An 18,810-nucleotide genomic window follows, 5' to 3' on the forward strand; every position below is an offset into this window, starting at 1 on the left:
CTTCCTAGTCTGAACTGCTTCTTTGTTTCTTACAGTCACGTACAAAATGTCCCTCTTTTCCACACCTCCAGCATGCAGTATTAAAGTCACTGTTTGGTGTGTGTCTCTGTGTCTTACAGTCACGTACAAAATGTCCCTCTTTTCCACACTTCCAGCATGTAGTACTAAAACCACTGCTTGGTGTGTGTCTAGGCCTGCCTCTACCCCCTGCTCCTGCCCTGTGCATTCCTCTCCCTTTCTTTTGGATTACTCCTGCTCCGGTTTGTTGTTTTTCTAAACATTCCTCATCAGGTGTTAATTTTGCTTGTTTATTCTCCATGTTCAAAGATTTTGTTGGGCCGTCACTGGCACGCTTGACTTTAGAGTGGTTTACTGATACGGCCTTCGACTTCACTTCTAAAAAATGAAGCGGTATCAGTTTTACGAGATGAAACCCAACCGTTCTCCTTTGTCACCAGTACTTGAGCGCTCAGCAAAAAACAAAAATAGAAGTAGTTCAGCAGCGTATTGTGCTGTTGTGGTGGACCACTGGAGGGCTCCACTCACACCCAGTTCTCAGGAAGTGTTGTTGCTATGTTTTGGAGGGAAAAGTGTTCAGTTGTGTTGTGATGGGGAATAAACGAGGAGTGTTAATCGAGAGCTCTCGTGTCGTCTGTGTTTGCCTCCACATTGGTGACCCCTGACTCGAACATGCTGCAGTCCGATGGTGGCACCGACTCCGCTCTGGATGCATCAGCAGCCGCCAGCCTCTGCCTCCGGCTGCAGCTGCGTTTGCTGTGCCGCTCGAGCTGCCGGACTTTTGGCTTCACATCCCCCGTCGTGGTTCGTGCACGTGGAGGCTCAGTTCGCCCTTCGTGGCATCTTGGCTGACGACACGAAATATCACCAGGTGGTGGCCTCTCTCGACCCGCTAGCCACCCGTCGTGCGTTGACTCTCCTCCGGGACCCACCCGCCCGAGGGAAGTACGCCGCCCTTAAGGAGCTGCTTCTTCGGCGCTATGCCCTCTCCGACGCAGAGCGAGCCGAGAAGCTCCTCTCCCTCTCAGGCCTGGGTGGCGGTACAGCTCTCGAACTGATGGAGCGCATGCTGTCCTTTCTCGGTCCGGACGACGGGGGATTCCTGTTCGCCCACATCTTCCTCCGACAGCTGCCGGCGGCCGTGAGAGCCGGCCTCGCCAACTCTCCGCTTCTGGGCACGAAGGATTATCGCTCCCTGGCTGAGGACGCGGATCGTATTCTCTTGGCTACCCGCGCTTTCCACGATCACGACCTAGTTCCAGCCTCGCCGGCGGCGCCTTCTACTTCCCAGCTGACCTGCCCCGACGTGTCCACTCCTTCGCTGGCGGCAAAGGTCGCGGCACCGCGACACCGCGGACGGGATCTCTGTTTCTACCATCAGCGTTTTGGCCCCAGAGCGCGCCGCTGCTTGCTGCCTTGTGCTTTTCCGACCCTGGGACATGGGCCCCGACAGCGCGCTGTAGCGGCCGCGACCGCTGGCGACAAAGAAAACTGCTCTTCATAGAAGACTCGCGCTCCGGGAGACGTTTCCTGGTCGACTCCGGCTCCCAGAAGAGCCTCCTTCCCCGTCCGGCGCCAACAGTTTAGCAGCGGGCTGCGGACCGCAGCTTATTGCGGCTAATGGCTCTCCCATCGCAACGTTCGGGGAAAGGTTCGTGACTGTTTGTTTTCATGGTCGGGATTTCCAATGGACCTTTGTTGTTGCCGCTAGCTCTGTACCTATTTTGGGCGCTGATTTTCTTTGTGCCCACGGACTGCTGGTCGATGTCGCTAACAGACGCTTAATCGACGCCCAGTCTTTTTCTTCAGTGCCCTGTTTCACTCGCGCCATCGAGCCCCTGAATCGGGCTAATTTGGTGACTTCTGGGAATGTTTTTCAGCGTTTGCTCTCTGAGTTCCCTTCACTGACTGTTCCTAATTTCTCAAACACGGCAACGAAGCACGGGGTTGAACATTATATTCTGATGGTCGGTCCCCCGGTGTTCGCACGCGCGCGCCGCCTCGACCCCGCGAAACTCTCCATCGCTCGGGAAGAGTTTGCCACTATGGAGCGCCTCGGCATTGTGCAGCGCTCGAATAGTGCCTGGGCCTCTCCGCTACACATGGTGCCCAAGTCCGACGGTCGGTGGCGGCCGTGTGGGGATTTTCGCCGTTTGAATAATGTCACGGAGAACGACCGTTACCCCATTCCCCACATACAGGATTTTTTCCGCCCACCTCGCCGGCACCTCGATTTTTTCTAAAATTGACTTGGTGCGGGGGTATCACCAGGTTCCCGTGCGCGCCGAAGACGTCCCAAAAACTGCCGTTATTACCCCTTTCGGCCTGTTTGAATTTTTGCGCATGCCGTTCGGCCTGAAAGGCGCGGCCCAGACTTTTCAGCGGTTGATGGACTCTGTCTTGCGCGGGCTGCCTTTCGTCTTCGTGTACCTTGACGATATATTGGTGGCCAGCTGTTCTGAGAGTCAGCACGCGTCACATTTGCGTCAGATTTTCCAGCGCTTGGCGGCACATGGCCTGATCGTCAACCCCTCCAAGTGCCAGTTCGGCTTGCCGGTTCTGGATTTCTTGGGCCACCGCATTTCCGCTGACGGTGTGGTTCCGTTGCCGGACAAGGTCCGGGCCGTTTCGGCTTTTCTGCGTCCCGCGTCCGTTAAAGCGCTGCAGGAGTTCTTGGGGATGGTCAATTTCTACAACCGCTTTCTCCCCAGAGCTGCGCACCTGCTGCAGCCTCTCTATGCTGCTTTGAAGGGTAAAACTGCTAAGGACCCGATTGATTGGCTCCTGAACGCATCCAGGCATTTTCTGAGGCCAAGGCCGCGCTGGCAAACGCCGCCCTGCTGGCCCACCCGTTTCCGTCGGCGGAGATTGCGTTGACCACCGACGCGTCGGACGTGGCGGTGGGCGCAGTGTTGGAGCAGCGGGTCTCCGGTGTCTGGCAACCGCTTGCCTTTTTCAGTCGCACGCTTAGGGACAGTGAGCGCAAATATAGCATTTTTGACAGGGAGTTGCTGGCCCTGCACCTCGCGACCCGGCATTTTCGTTTTTTCTAGAGGGTCGGAGTTTCACCGCGTACGTCGATCATAAACCCTTGACATTCGCGATGTCCAAGGTCTCTGACCCGTGGAGCGGGCGCCAGCAGCGCCAGCTGGCAGCCATTTCCGAGTTCACAACTGACATTCAGCACGTGGCTGATAAGTCCAACTGCGTGGCTGACTGTCTATCCCGCGCGCTGGTTTCTCCCGTTTATGTTGGCATAGACTTTGACGCTATGGCCGCTGACCAACGGGCGGACCCAGATGTCCTTGCCCTTCGGTCTGAGCAAACGGGCCTTGTACTGGAGGACAGACCCGTGTGGAACGGCGGGCCTAGCCTGCTTTGTGACGTTTCCACCGGCCGACCACGCCCTGTAGTTCCACTTTCGTGGCGTCGTCGCGTTTTCGACTCCGTACACGCCCTCTCTCATCCGGGCGTCCGGGCCTCGGTCAAGCTGGTCAGCTCTAGGTTCGTTTGGCCGGGCCTTCGTAAATCGGTGAAAGACTGGGCAGCAGCGTGCATCCCATGCCAACGCGCTAAGATCCATAGGCACACACAGGCGCCCCTCGAATCCTTCCGCGTTCCAGGGCGGCGTTTTGATCATGTACATGTGGATCTGGTTGGTCCCCTGCCGCAGTCACAAGGTTTCACGCACCTTTTGACTGTGGTGGATCGCACAACCCGCTGGCCTGAGGCGGTGCCTCTGGCGTCCACTACAGCAGCAGCAGTGGCCAGGGCGTTTTTGTCAACGTGGGTTTCGCGTTTCGGTCCCCTGCCGACATCACCTCAGACAGGGGCCCCAGTTCGTTTCCGAGCTTTGGTCTGCCATGGCTGACGGCCTGGGCGTCAAGGTCCACCGAACCACTGCGTACCACCCACAGGCCAATGGGATGTGCGAGCGTTTCCACCGGTCGCTTAAGGCCGCGTTCCGTGCTTCTCTCACAGATGGCACCTGGGTTGACCGCCTTCCATGGGTTTTACTGGGGTTGCGCTGCGCGGTTAAAGAAGACCTCGGGTTTCCCGGCTGAACTTGTCCTCGGTCAGCCCCTCCGGGTCCCTGGGGAATTCTTGCCCGAGAGCCCACCCCCGTGCTTCGCTCCCTCTGTGCTGTCTCTCCGTCCCCGAGAGACTCGTTTCTCTTCCTGGCCCAGTGCACCATTGTCTGCCCGACACCTTTGTTCCGAGGTCGTTGGACTCTTCGCAGTTTGTTTTCGTCAGGCATGACGCTCATAGGCCTCCGCTGCGTCCACTGTATGATGGCCCCTTTAGGGTTATTCAACCGGGCCGGAAGCATTTCCTTTTGCACTTTGGGGGTCGTCAGGAGACTGTTTCTATTGACAGACTTAAGCCGGCACATGTGCTGCAGGATGATCAGTTGGTGCCGGCTCAGGCCCCCGCCGTGGCCGCCCGCCTTCCACTGGACTGGACAGCCCTGCTTCTTCCTCTGGGAGCACCCCCACCTGGCGGGGCCCGAGCTATCTTCAGCTTCTCCTGGCCGCCCATGCCAGCCTGGTCCTCAGGCTCGTTTCCCTCAGCCAGCTCTCCACCTCCCCGGTTCAGCCGTTCTGGACGTTTGATTAAAGCGAGGGTTCTGGACTAGGGATGACCCTACTGGGTGTTCGGGGGGGCATGTGTGGTGGACCACTGGAGGGCTCCACTCACACCCAGTTCTCAGGAAGTGTTGTTGCTATGTTTTGGAGGGAAAAGTGTTCAGTTGTGTTGTGATGGGGAATAAACGAGGAGTGTTAATCGAGAGCTCTCGTGTCGTCTGTGTTTACCTCCACACTGTAAAATAAACTTGCTTCCAGACACATACACACACAGACATTTGCGCGCTTTTACAATTTGTTAGAAGTAATTACGGCTACCTCTAAAACCTAGGTCTAATTCGGTTCCTTACGGCGAATCCTAACCTATTTTATTTTTCACAAAGTAATTACGGCTACTTCTAACCTATCTTACGCGTTTCTCGAAGTAATTGCGGCTACTTCTAACCTATTTTGCGCATTTCACGAAGTAATTCCGGCTACAGCAAACCTATTTTGCGCATTTCATGAAAACCTTCTCGGCGGTTTTATATATCAAAATAGTGTTTCTCACCCTCAGACGTCTCACTGGTGGTTCGAATCGTCAGACTGAATCCCGCCGCCGTGGACCAGACCGGCCCGGACTCAAACGTCCCGGGTCCTCCTCGTCTAAGAGGGCTGTGCACAGTCTTCGGTGCTGGCTCCACGGCGTCAGGAAACAGTGTGCCAGATCCTGGAACAGAGTCACAGATAACAGTTCTGATATTTCTGATCCGGCTCTCGAAGGACCAAAATAAATGTCAAGAGATTTATTCTAAAGACACTTCTTCAGCTAAGAGTCTAAGGGTAGAAACACACAGACGCTGCAGCATTTACTTGTATACAAGGGCGATCACAGAACGCTCACACCAGAGTGGGGGCCCTGTGATGCGCGCCCTGTTACCGCTCTGGTCTTTATTTATATACAAAGCAATACAACAGTGAATACGTCTATTCATAGGCAGAGGAATGTTAGTGCGTAGGGAGTGAAGATAAGAGTGGTTCTTTTTTTTTTTAAATTTATGTTTTATTGGTTTTTCTTATTTATACAACATGAACAACATTACAACTTAATCACCGTGAGGGGAGGGGAAGAAAAACAACCAACAAACAGAAACAAAACAAAACACAAAAAACACCAGCAACAGACACAACAACAACAAAAGGAAAAATAAATAAATCAATAAATAAAAAACAAAAAAAAGAAAATAAATTAAAAAAAAAAAGAAAAGAAAGGAAAAAGAAAAGAAACACCTACCAACAACCAGAAAATGTAATGGGGTTATACAAAATCAGACCTCACATTTTGAATATATTTCATCCATTTGAACCAGTGTTCCTCAAATGTGTCCGCCTGCAACTTTAGCCTAAAAATTGTTCTTACCATAACAAAAATAGTATATATCACATCAATCCACTCATTTATAGTAGGAATTTCTTCTTTTAACCAATGGCGGGTTATGGCCTTTTTGGCAGCTACCAACAGCACACTACACAAGTATTTATCCGATTTGCATAGATTAAGACTCTCTAAGTTACCTAGATACAATACTGCAAAATAGAATTGTATTTTCTTTTGGAAGATTGTTTCCAGGACCTTATGTATTTCCTTCAAAAATGGTACCACTCGAGGGCATTCCCAAAAAATGTGGAAATGATTTGCTGCTACATGTCCACATTGCCTCCAGCATGTTGTATTGTGAGAATAGCTGGATTTTTGCGCCGGAGTAATAAAATAACGAATTACATTCTTCCAACTGAATTCCCTCCACAAAGGGGAACTTGTTACCGACCACTGCTGCCTACAGATCCCCTCCCATTCCTCTCTTGTTAAGGATAGATTGCCCTCTATTTCCCATCTAGCTTTAACATATCTTGTATCATGGCCCCTTAGATTAGTCAGTGAACGATATAATTTGGAAATAATTTTTTGATAGGGTGCATCTCTATATGCATTCTCGAATATATAAATAATTTCTTCATTCTCAGTCGATAATTGGGGATGTTTTAACTTTTTATTCAAAAAGTCCCTCAGTTGCAAATACCTAAAAAAATCTTGATTTTGCAACCCAAACTTTTTCTTAAGATCCTGGAAACTCATCACTTTTCCCTCTTTCAACAAAGTACTATATGTGGTAAGGCCTTTATTAGCCCATATTTTAAATGTCGAGTCGGTCTTACTCGGCAAAAATTCTGAGTCATATGCAAACCATCTAAGCAATCCGGCCCTCTGTATTAATTGATTCTTTTTGAGTACTCTTTTCCATATTTTTATTGAGCTTACTATCCAAGGGTTACCCGGGTCTCCCAGGAGTCTTAACTCCGAAGGGTCTCCTATCAGTGCCCTGACAGGGAAATTACCTCCCAAGGAAAATTCCACTTCCTTCCATCTTGAACAGTATCCAGGTTTACACCAGCCCACCAGATTTCTTATTTGAGTTGCCCTATAATAGTCATGTAAGCAAGGGAGGCCTAGTCCTCCTTTATCCTTGGGAAGCTGAAGTGTTTTAAACTTAACTCTTGACTTTATACCCGCCCATATAAATCTAGAGAGGATCCTATCCCATTCTACGAAGTATCTATCAGGGTTTTCTATAGTAATCGACTGGAATAAATACAATATCTTTGGGAGCAAATTCATTTTTATATCTACTCTAGAAGAGATGGTTAAATAAGGGGTTAATGACCACCTGCTAATATCGACCATGATATCTTTTTTAAGTGGGGAATAGTTGATTTTTTCCAAACTGTTTATATCCATTGATAGGTTGATGCCCAAATATTTGATTGTTTTTTTATCCCAGCCTAATTTGTATTTGCTGAGTAAATTTTGAGGGGGGCTATAAAAGCTACTAAGGACTTGTGTTTTTTGTATATTCAATTTATATCCCGAGTAGGACCCATACTCCTTTAACACTGACATAAGTTCCATAAAAGATTCAGTAGGTTGTGATAAGTAAACCAAAACATCATCTGCGAACATGGCCAATTTGTGCTCACTTCCAGCAATTTTAATCCCTTTTATTTTATCATTTTGCCTAATCCCTTGAGCCAATGGCTCTATAAAAATGGCAAATAAGAGTGGACTCAGTGGGCATCCCTGTCTTGTGGACCTTTCGAGCTTAAAAGCATCTGAAAGTTCACCATTAATCTTTATTTTTGCAGTTGGACTATTATACAAAGACCTCAATATTGTAGTGACGGACCCATTAAACCCAAATCTATGCATTACTTGGAATAAAAATTCCCATCTCACAGAGTCAAAAGCTTTTTCAGCATCTAGACTAGGGCTGCCACAAACGATTATTTTGATAGTCGACTAGTCACCGATTATTTTTGCGATTAGTCGACTAATCAGATCATGCATCCATTGGACGTAAAATGTACACCTGAAAATATGTTAAACGTTTATTTTGTGACCCAGAAAGAATAATAATTGTAATATTAAAACTAACTAGCTGCCGCCATTGTTGACAACTGCGCTGGGCCGCGCTATGAATTCTGGAACACAGTTTCTTCTTCTTCGGGGTTTAACGGCAGCTGGCATCCTTGTACATGCAGTGCTGCCATCTTCTGTTTCAGTCCGTTATTACACTCTTAAATACTACTACTTATTCCTGCGTCTTTTGGGATCTTACAAAGCTTCAAACGACGCGTCGACTATTAAATTAGTCGTCGACGATTTTAATAGTCGACGTAATCGTGACTAGTCGACTAATCGTGGCAGCCCTAATCTAGACTCAGTAATATAGCTGATATTTTATTTAAATTAATGTGTCTAATAATTTGCAGAGTTCTCTTAACACTGTCATGGGTTTGACGCGACCTAACAAATCCAGTTTGATCTAGATTTATTATCCTTGGGATGATCCCTTCAAGTCTCCGTGCTATGATTGACGTAAACAGTTTGTAATCTACATTTAATACACTTATTGGCCTATAATTGGAGCATTCTAATTTATCTTTACCATCTTTAGGTATAATAGAAATTATGGCTTGTTTCCACGAGGGGGGTGCTTCTCCCTTCATTAAGACCCAATTAAATGTTTTAAGTAGGACCGGTGTCAAAGGTTCCCTTAATTTCGTGTACCACTCCGCAGTAAAGCCATCTGTACCTGGGGATTTGTTTGCCTTGAGTTTAGTAATTGCCAAGTGAAGTTCTTCCCTTGTAATTTGCTTCACTAACGAATTGTTATCTTCTGCTGTAAGTTTAGGGAGGTGTAACCTGTCTAACATACTCTCCATTTGATCGTCATTGTTTGTGGGTGGTTGTAAATATAATTTTTCGTAATATCTCTTAAAGCAATACTTAATTTCCTCTATACCCTGCATTTCCCTTTTGGTTTCCGGATCCCTTATCCTGTATATTGTTCTGTCTGCTTGTTGCTTCCTTAATCTATATGCCAATTGTTTCATATATTTAGCTCCCCCCTCATAATATCTTTGTTTAGTCAGCATTAGTTTCTTTTGTACATCTTGAGTATATATCTCATCTATTAGATTTCTCTTCTTTGCCATTTCTAATTTTATCTTAGTATCAATAGTGTTTTTATGTGTGGCCTCTAATTGTAATAGTTCCGACTGCAACTTCTGGAGTCTTGCAACTTTGAATTTTTTAATATTAGAGGTTATAGCAATAACTTTTCCTCTCATCACTGCTTTGCACGCATCCCACAATATCGGTGGGGGTAACTCATCTTTATCATTGAATTCCAGGTATTCAGCAATATCTTTTGTCAACTGTTCACATGTCGATTCATTCAGTATACTAGAGTTTAATTTCCAGTTGGTTATTTTTCTCCTTTGAGTAAGATTTAAGGATAAGTATAGAGGGCAGTGGTCAGAAACGTCCACTGACCCGATGTGACACTCCTGTATTCTATTCATATCGGTACCAAAACTGAGGAAGTAGTCAATTCTCGAATAGGTTTTATGTGGAGATGAGTAGTAAGTATAATTCCTTACTGTTGAGTTAAAATGCCTCCAAATATCCACCAATCCCATCTCCTCTATCAGAAAATTCAGTTTTCTAGTTAATTTTTGTGATTGAGATATTCTCGTCCCCGATGCGTCCAGATGTGGTTTTAGAGTGATATTAAGGTCTCCTCCACAGACAAGTAGACCCTGTGCCTCTGTCACTACTTTCTCGAATACTTGCTTATAAAAATCAAATGTGGAACCAGGGGGAATATAAACATTATACAACGTAGTCAATTCCCCATCCAATTTGCCCTGTACCATGATAAATCTGCCTTCTCTATCCCTAATTGTAGCAAAATGTTCAAAGATAACCCTCCCTGATATTAAAATGATCACCCCTCTCGTATGTCTTAAACCATTTGAAGAATAATAAGCATGCTTGAAACCTTGTCTCTTAAGTTTCTCGTGCTCAAGGCCCACCAAGTGAGTCTCTTGTAGAAATGCCACATCAATATCCTCTCTTTTAAGTTTACTAAGAATTTTCCCCTGCTTTGCTGGGCTTTGGAGCCCATTTACATTAAGTGAGAGTACCTTTAACATTGGGCTTTATTATAACACCAGATAGAGCCTTGAGTGTGTGTTCCAAATGTCACTGAGGTAAAACATTGTGCCCCCATTGTTAACACCAAACTAAAACAAATACACAAAAACAATAGAGCCTCCAAATACTCAGGGTCATTCGACCCCTTTAGGTCCCTGTTGGAGGGAGGAGAGAAAGGACCCACCATAAGGTGGGGGCTCTCCCTAGTGTTGTGGCGACTATCCAGCAGGTTCATCCCACTTACACTAGATGAGTCCAACATATATAACAACTTATAAATCTGTTCAACTGAACTGTCAACACACCGACTTGAACAACAATGAAACCAAATAGTACATATTACCTTCTTATATAGTCTGCTTGCTTGTGAATATAGCTCTTATCCTCTTTGTCGTTCATATTTAATAGTCTCTTCTAAATTCCCGCAGTTTGCGTTGGATTCGAGTTTCCATTCGTGGCCCTCTGTCCCTCTCCGTATCCACTCCATGCCATGAAAATGCATTAAGTACTCTCTCTTCGATGCTGGGTCCCGGATTTGCACGTGTGGGGGCCACCTCAATGCCCCGTGCTCTCAGTTCCTTCGCGGCGTCCTCTGCGTCCTCGTAAGTCCGTGGACCGGTGCTCCAGTGGATGCGAATCCGCGTGAAGGGCGTTTGGAACCGAATGTTCCTCTCTTTTAGTGCCTTTTTTATTCCCGTATAAGATTTGCGTTTCTCCATGACTTCATAGGCGTAGTTGTAGTCGAAAAAAATCTGCTTATTTCCAAACAATACTTTTTTCTTCCAGGCGAGCCTAAGGACCGTCTCTTTTACATCAAACTGAAGGAAATTGATGATTATGGATCTCGGTGTCGCGTCTGGCCCGGGTTTACGTGACAGGGCTCTGTGTACTCGCTGGATCTGGAGGGACATACCTTCGGGTAGGGACAATTCTTTCTGAAGCAGATCTTGTACGAAGGCAAATATCGACTCGCCCTCTGCGTCCTCGGGTACCCCGTAAATTCTAATATTATTCCTCCTGGATCTGCTGTCCAGGTCAATAACCTTTTCTCGAAGCTCGCGTTGTCCTTTCAATAGACCGAGTAGGGCCTCTTTCGTCACTATTCCACTCTCCTCTATCTCGGCTATACGTCCCTCTGCCTCCGCAATAGCCTTACCCTGTGACTGCTGTGTAGCCGCACATTCGAGTAGCTTTTGATTTAGTTCCTGCTTAAAAGCTGCCAACTCGTCTGCCAGCTTTTTGCCGATGTCCTCCGTGAGTCCCAACAATGATTCTTGGACTTTATCTTTAAAGCTGCCAAGTTCCTTGGCCACTTTGGCGATCTCCCGGAGGATAACGCTTTCTCCTCCAGACTCCGGCAACCCTGACTGGTGGCTAGATAGCAAGCAGCTGCCATCTTCCTTGTCGTGTGGTTCCATTCTTTCTTGGATCTTTGCCTCCTCAATCTTCGACTGATGCGTAGTTTTCTGTCCTCTTTTAGATTTTCCCTTTTTCATCCCTTTTTGACAGGGCTGACCTTAATTTTTCAGAGTCTGGAGGCCTTAATTTAGTTCAGTTGGAACAGAACTCGGAGACTATGCGTCCATTGCGCTCTGAACCGGAAACCGCGAAGATAAGAGTGGTTCAGGTGTATGTGTGTGTGTTGTGAGATTCAGAAGGACGCAGCCCTTCTTCTTGTTAGAGAGCGCAGATAAAAGTGTCCAGCTCTCCTCTTCCTGCTTGTTCAGCTATTATCGCTGTGAGAAAGAATTTATAAAACAGTCTTGTAGTGGACAACAGTCTAAGTCATCAAAAGGTCAACATACAGTATTCTATCATATGCAAACTTATATCATTAAAAGCTTATACTGACTACTAAGTACAATTTTCTATTGACAACATTCTTATCAAGCTACAGCAAAATATGTGTTTAATGTGACTAGAAAATCTTAACAAGCTTAACTCAGTGGTGGGGATGATAAGAATACCTGATGAACACCTGCATTTGTGCATTGCCATTATAAACATATCCAAGCATATCCTTTAAGTAGATAATAGTAACCCCGAATCACTAATGTGATGTAATTTCTCATCAGAAACATCAGGACGTTACTAAATGGATTTGAGCTCCCTGAGGACAGCATCACTGCCAGCAACTACAATGCAGCCCTTCATCATCTGAACAGCTCCTATCCGGATACTGTTTTTGGACTGGACATTAAAACCTGTGACATGCAGAAGCTCCTCAGTGAGGTGCCTATTTAAATGAAAATCTATCAAACTCCCATTTCCCATTTTTATTCTAATCTGCATTGTGTTTGTTCAGGGAGTGGAGGGAACAGGTCTGGCCTTTATTGTCTTCACTGAGGCCATTACCAAAATGCCGGGTTCCCCAGCCTGGTCTGTCCTGTTTTTTATCATGCTTCTGTGCCTCGGACTCTCAACACTTTTTGGCAACATCGAAGGAGTCGTAGTCCCTTTGAAAGACTTGAATTTATTTCCAAAAAGATGGCCCCATGAAATATTGACTGGTAATTCAGCTTTAGTTTATTTTATTTTAATCTCCTTTTTATGCATTCCTCAGAATTTTACATTTAAATTGAACATTTTTAGAGTTTCTCGCTGGATTTTTAACATAAGATCCATTGTTCTTATTTTTTTAGGAGTAACATGTTTTGTATCCTTCATCATCTGCCTCCTGTTTGCACAGCCATCAGGAATTTATTGGGTAACTCTCTTTGATAACTTTGCTGGATCTGTTCCACTGCTGACCATTGGATTGTTCGAGATGATAGCTGTTGTTTACATCTATGGCATTGACAGGTTAGTGGTGCTTCCATTAATTTCAGCTGCATATTTGGAAACTCAAGTAAAGTGTCAAGACGAGTAGCTTTACGTTTCACTACTATTAAGCTGTGTAAGCTAGCTCAGCTTTCTGCAAAGCACAAACAACAACGAGGTTAGCTTGGTGCAGGCATTTTAGCACATATCAAGCTAAAACAAACAGTTCAGGTATTAAGGGAAATACCTGAACTTAGACATTAAGATTCTTTGTCCGTTTGGAAAAGCAGCATCAAAACGTGGTAATTTTTATATAACATGATGTGAAGCTAACTGAAATTTTCTTGTTTGGCAGGTTCAACGAGGACATAAAGTTCATGGTTGGGAGAAAGCCCTCTATTTTCTGGCAGATTACGTGGCGATTTATCAGTCCTCTGATTGTCCTGGTTATTTTGGTTTTCTACCTGGTGACTCAAGCCCAAAAGCAGCTCAACTATCTAGTCTGGGACATAAATTCTGTAAGTTTGCAACCACCATCCTAGTTACTGAATCAACTTAAGCACCTCCTCTTTGTTTTGCTTTGCATCTTAATGTTCACTGATGCAGTTATATGGCATCCTAAATGTTTATACTTATCATCATAAGTAAAGGCAAAAGATAATAAGCAACTTGGCAGCAGTCACACATAGCTTACCAGTTTGGAAAGTTATTGCACACAAATTCCAGGTAATAATAGGTTGTTGGTTTTTGTGTTTGTTTGTTTTTCTACAGGAGACATTTCCAGCTTTGACATCAATACCCTACCCCTCATGGATCTATGCTGTTATCTTCCTCTTAGCAGGAGTCCCCAGCCTGGTAGTGCCTATGTACGCGTTATGTCGGCTGATCTTTGTTTGCTACAAGAAAACAATGTCATCCAGAAAATAAATGAATACATCAGAGAACAAAGCAGAATTCAGGATTATTTAACAGCGTTTCCTATCCAGCATCACGCCAAAACATGTAACAGGCATGTTGGTCCACGGTGTCACGCTTTGCAAGAGTGAAATAGACACACGTGCAGTAATTTGCAGTAATAGCAGAGGGAGGTATTTTATTTCAAGCCACCATGAAAATAATCATGGGAACGCATTTAAACAGACATTACTAACACATTTAAAATGTAAACATACATTAGCCACCTAGCTTAATCTGGCTATTATAGGAACCTGATATGTACTTCATACCTTCATTGTTCACTAGCAACTTCTTGGCCTTAGATATATTATCTCCCCCTGCTGACACTGGAACTTCTGCACGGTGGACCGGCGTGTCTATTACATTGCTGCTGTGATACCGGGTTGATTACAAAATCTATTAAGTGTTTGGTAACATTTATTAATAATCATTGCCAACAAAAAAACACATTGACAGTGAATTAAAGTGTGGTAAATAGATCTCATTAGTCTGTGTAATAGATATTTATTTTATAAATTATATTTTGGAGTGGGCAGCATAGCTACGAGGTGATTAGCACTGTTGCTTCACAGCAAGAAGCACCTGAGTTTGACTCCACCGCCTGGATGGCAAGTGACAGAAAAGTCGATGAGACGAGATGCAGAAACTTGAAGCGAGACAACCAGCGGGGAGAACGGGGGGCTTAAACTTAATATTTTTGTGAGACTGGTTACATGTGACATGTAGTTGAAGGAAAAAGCATAAAATCTTTTCATTATTTTTGTTTTAATTAAGCACTTTATCTGAAACCACCTTTCTCCAATGCTCTTCATTTTACCATTGAATGCAAAAGAACATTTTTGTATTATTTTATTATTAGAGAACCCTCCAGTTTATTGTGAAAATGAAAAATAAACACAGTTGAAACACTGCTGAATTCCCCTTTCTCTCTTTTAATTGAGAGCCAGTTGTATTGACTGCATTTAGACACTCTTAAAATTATTAGGCTACTTCAGAATATATTGCATTGAATTATACTGAATATGTAACTTTCCAGACCTTTTGTGTAGGATATTCTCAAACTACACCCCAGTAACGTCTTATTAAATACTCATGTTATAGAAGAATAGTGTTGAACCTTGTTGTAGATGTCAGGAAACTTATAGAATTGATGTCTGCGTGCACTTAAGCTGTTATGAAGGCCCAACACTAAGAAGCTTTTTTAAGCTGACCCATCTGTATATGTATGTACACCGTCATGTGAAAAGGAAACAAGCATCACACAGGTCAGAGAAAAACTAGATAGGCTTCCAGGAATTAAGAGGGTATGCAGTAGCCAGGTGCTGCTGATCAAATGCACTTGATTAACTGATCATCAGCAGTCTTGATGCATGCTCAATCATCCAGGTAATTAAACCCCAAAAGGTTGATTCTGTTCATCTGGCTGTAGTGTTTTCAGTGGGAGAAACATTTCATCACTCATCCAAGTGACTTCTTCAGTCTCAGCTGACTGCAGGTTTCCCCAACCTTATAAACAGTGCATTTGCACAATGACTGAAACTATCCCACTGAATGAACAATGGACAGTACGGTCAGTTCCTTAATGATTAATATGTAAATTGTCATGACCATTGATCAAAAACCACTGTCAAGAAGTCAAGGAGGTCTTAGCTGTGAGTTTAATTTCCAAGATCTACATTTTTTGGTTTAAAAAACAAAAAATGGAGATGCATTGACATGCTACCAGCCTTTCTTTGCTTTGTACTATATCTCCTTTATTTTATGGAACTCTGTCTTTACTTTTAATGAAGTCATCCAACAGTCTTTTACTCCTGCAGTGGTACCGCTCCAGACCAAACCATTCCGATATGAGATGCCGGTTTTTTAAACTAATGCTAAGACATAAATATGTTTTTAAGTGCTTTGTGAAGCAAATATGCTTTTATTGTAATAGTTTAATAATTTTTCATTAAAAAAGTGACTATTGCCAGTTCCATTTCCTAAAGTACCTGGAAAATAATAGAACAGACAACGGTTGCCCAAGCAAATTCATCCTGAGGTTTGACTGTGTCATGCACAGAGAAACTGCAACAAACCCAAGACTCTGCAGGCTTCAGTTAGCATGCTAAATCTTACAATTCATGACAGTGTTGGCACCCAGCTACTTAATCGACCTCTTTGACCTATACATCCCCACGAGAGCACTCAGATCCTCTAACCAGGGGCTCTTAATGCAACCAATGTCTCGACGGAAGAGTAGCGGGGACCGTGCTTTTGCTTTTGCAAAACTCTGGAACAGCTTGCTGATTTTTGTCCGTGCGTCGGAATCCATCCAATCCTTTAAATCACGTTTAAAACCCCACCTGTTTAAGCTTGCCTTCCAAACAACTTAGTTTTTAACTTTTCCCCGGTTCATGCTTGTTGCCACGTCACCATCTTATAACTGTATTTTCCTTTGCTGATAACTGTATTTTCCTACTCCTTTACTGCTGTAACCCCGCAAATGCAGCTCGTCTGTGAAGCACTTTGATGATATTTGGAGAGGATGTTGTACACAGAATTTATCTTGAACGTCACAGAATTTCACAGCAATGTTAATGTTTTTTCACCAACATGAGAATGAAGAAATTCCTTATCATTATTCTTTCCAAAAATAATTCCTGGTCTTTGCAACAACAGCTAAAAGAAGAGATTAATGTGTCATCCACTGTTGGGTTCAAGTGACTGCCAGTGAATCTGCTAGCATGTTATATTAATAATTTTCAAGAATGACCTCATAGGCTTTTCTAAAGTCCATGCTTGTGGTTTGTTCAGGTGCAACTCAGCAAACCTGAGCAATGCTGCCGTGTACTTTGTGGAGAGAAGACGCTCTCTCCTGGTAACGTCTCCAAACAAGTCATACTCATCTGGTCTTTTTCTAATTATACTGTCAGGATTTTCTTAAAGGGATTTCATCTGCTTTTCAAGCATGTTTCATTTAGTGGATTTAATTTAATTGTTTAATTTGCACACTATACATTATATAATATTTTGCATAGAAAGGTTAATACTGTATTTCAAAGGTGCAACGTCAGCTTTCTGACAAGTTCATTATTCATAGAAAGGATATGGAGATAAGGAAAACTGTTATTTTATTGCTGTGTAAAGCTAATTGGTTAGTTTTATAGTATGAGGAAGGCTGATTTGACCATAAAAGTTACTGAGCTTTCATTTTTACATTTATTTTTAACTTTCTTCCTCACATATGTAAACAAGTTGTCATCGTATGGCATTGTAAAAAAAATGGATTACAAAATTTTAATACTTCCACTAACACACGTTAGTTATCACCAGTTTTACCTCACCAGTTATTCCACTAGCATTTATTTGTTTGCTTGTCATAAGCTCGGGTAGTCTACATCAGATTCAGCGATGTAGCGCTGTCGAAGAACGTGACAAACACGACTGTCGACCTGTACAGGGCTACGAGACCATCAGCAAGAAGCTTGGTGAGAAGGTGACATCTGTCGGTGCAATCATTCAAAAATGGAAGAAATATAAAATGATTAATCATTTGCCATCGTTCTGGATCTCCATGCAAGACTTTGCCTCATGGGGTTAGTGTTTTCATCAAGCGTATGAGCCTGTTATGGATCAATGGAGTCATCTGTCTTTTAACAGGATTCCTCAATCCTACAGAAAACAAAGTTATACGGAGAAAAAAATAAAACAGGTCTTCTAAAATGTTTAGAGATCCTGCTTTAATGTTGCAGCTTAATGGCAGATTATTAAGAGGCTGTATTATTCCATGCTGGTATGCAGGGTTGTTTCTTTTAATCCCATTCAAGTTCATACATTTAGTTGAACCTGGACAGAGTATCATCCTGTACAGTACAACAGTACATTATCTCCACCATATTTGACAGACAATATGGTATTCCTCAGATCTCTTTCTCCATGCTTTTCCTTTCCCATCATTCTGATAGAAGTTAATCTGGGTATTTTCTGTCCAAAGACCTTTTCCTTTTCTTTTTTTTTCAGAACTGTGCAAGTTCACATAAATGTTTTTTGAGTGCTTTGCATCTTGTTGTAAACTCGCTGTATTTCCATTCATGAAATTGGTGTCTCTTCATTGTAGACTTTGATAGTGGTACACCTTCCTCCACACGAGTGCTCTCGACTTGGTTATATTTTGTGAAGTTGTTTTTCTTAACCATGAAAATAATTCTGTCAACATGCTGAGCAAACCAGTGCTTTCTTTCTTTTTGTACCAGATTGTTAGTTTGGTATTCTCTAATAGAGATGATAAGGAAATTGCTTCCAGTGTGTTTCCCAGCTTAAGAAATTAGGAAAAAATCCAGCAAACACACGACACAGAGTCTGAGAAATGCGTCTGGCTTTTCTATTGATCCATCTACTGAAGCCTCATCAGATAATGGCCTCAGTGGGGGGGCTGTCAAAAAGGCATTCTTAAGGAAGGGGAGAAAAGGGTGAGGCTGACTGATGAATCATATTTGAAATTTTCATGTCACATCATTCTCATCATGTATGGAGGAGGTCAGGACAGAGGCACAACACTAAATGTCTGCAAGTGTCTGTGAAACACAGTGAAAACTCTGTCATGCACTGGCCTCCACAGAGCTGGGACCTCATGTGGGATCATGTTGACAGAGAACAAAAGAAAGCCAACATCCAAAAAAGAGCTCTGAGTGTCCTTCAAGAAGCCTTTCTGAAGACTGTTTCTGATATGTATGTTTCTGTATATACTGAGCCGTATTAAATCACTGCACCTATTTCCTATTTTATGGGAAATATGCTATAAACAGTTATAGCAAAATATAACTTTGTAGAGCTCCATCCATAGTTAAGTGTTAAAGGTGTTTTGTGAATAATTCACCTTCCTTAGACTCATAAAATGTAATCCAGCTGTAGTTATTTCTTTATAAGTACTTATTGGAATCATTAAGAAATGTTTTTAATCTGTCCACTAGGGGC

The 18,810-nt window shown here is 43.7% G+C and overlaps 1 protein-coding gene across 2 annotated transcripts in view; it reads left to right on the plus strand.

The window, feature by feature from the left end:
* LOC102075498 (sodium-dependent neutral amino acid transporter B(0)AT1) overlaps window positions 1–13,848 on the plus strand; it is a 29,674-nt gene extending 15,826 nt beyond the window's left edge. For both annotated transcript variants that reach the window (XM_013273566.3, XM_019350820.2), the window contains exons 8-12: window positions 12,216–12,372; window positions 12,446–12,650; window positions 12,783–12,942; window positions 13,256–13,418; window positions 13,672–13,848. In XM_013273566.3, coding sequence (XP_013129020.1) covers window positions 12,216–12,372; window positions 12,446–12,650; window positions 12,783–12,942; window positions 13,256–13,418; window positions 13,672–13,827 — 841 coding nt within the window. In that variant the 3' untranslated portion in view covers window positions 13,828–13,848. The remainder of the gene's footprint in view (window positions 1–12,215; window positions 12,373–12,445; window positions 12,651–12,782; window positions 12,943–13,255; window positions 13,419–13,671) is intronic.
* Window positions 13,849–18,810: the final 4,962 nt, after the last annotated feature.

This window comes from Oreochromis niloticus, linkage group LG22 (genome assembly GCF_001858045.2).
Source record: "Oreochromis niloticus isolate F11D_XX linkage group LG22, O_niloticus_UMD_NMBU, whole genome shotgun sequence".
Taxonomy (NCBI): domain Eukaryota; kingdom Metazoa; phylum Chordata; class Actinopteri; order Cichliformes; family Cichlidae; genus Oreochromis; species Oreochromis niloticus.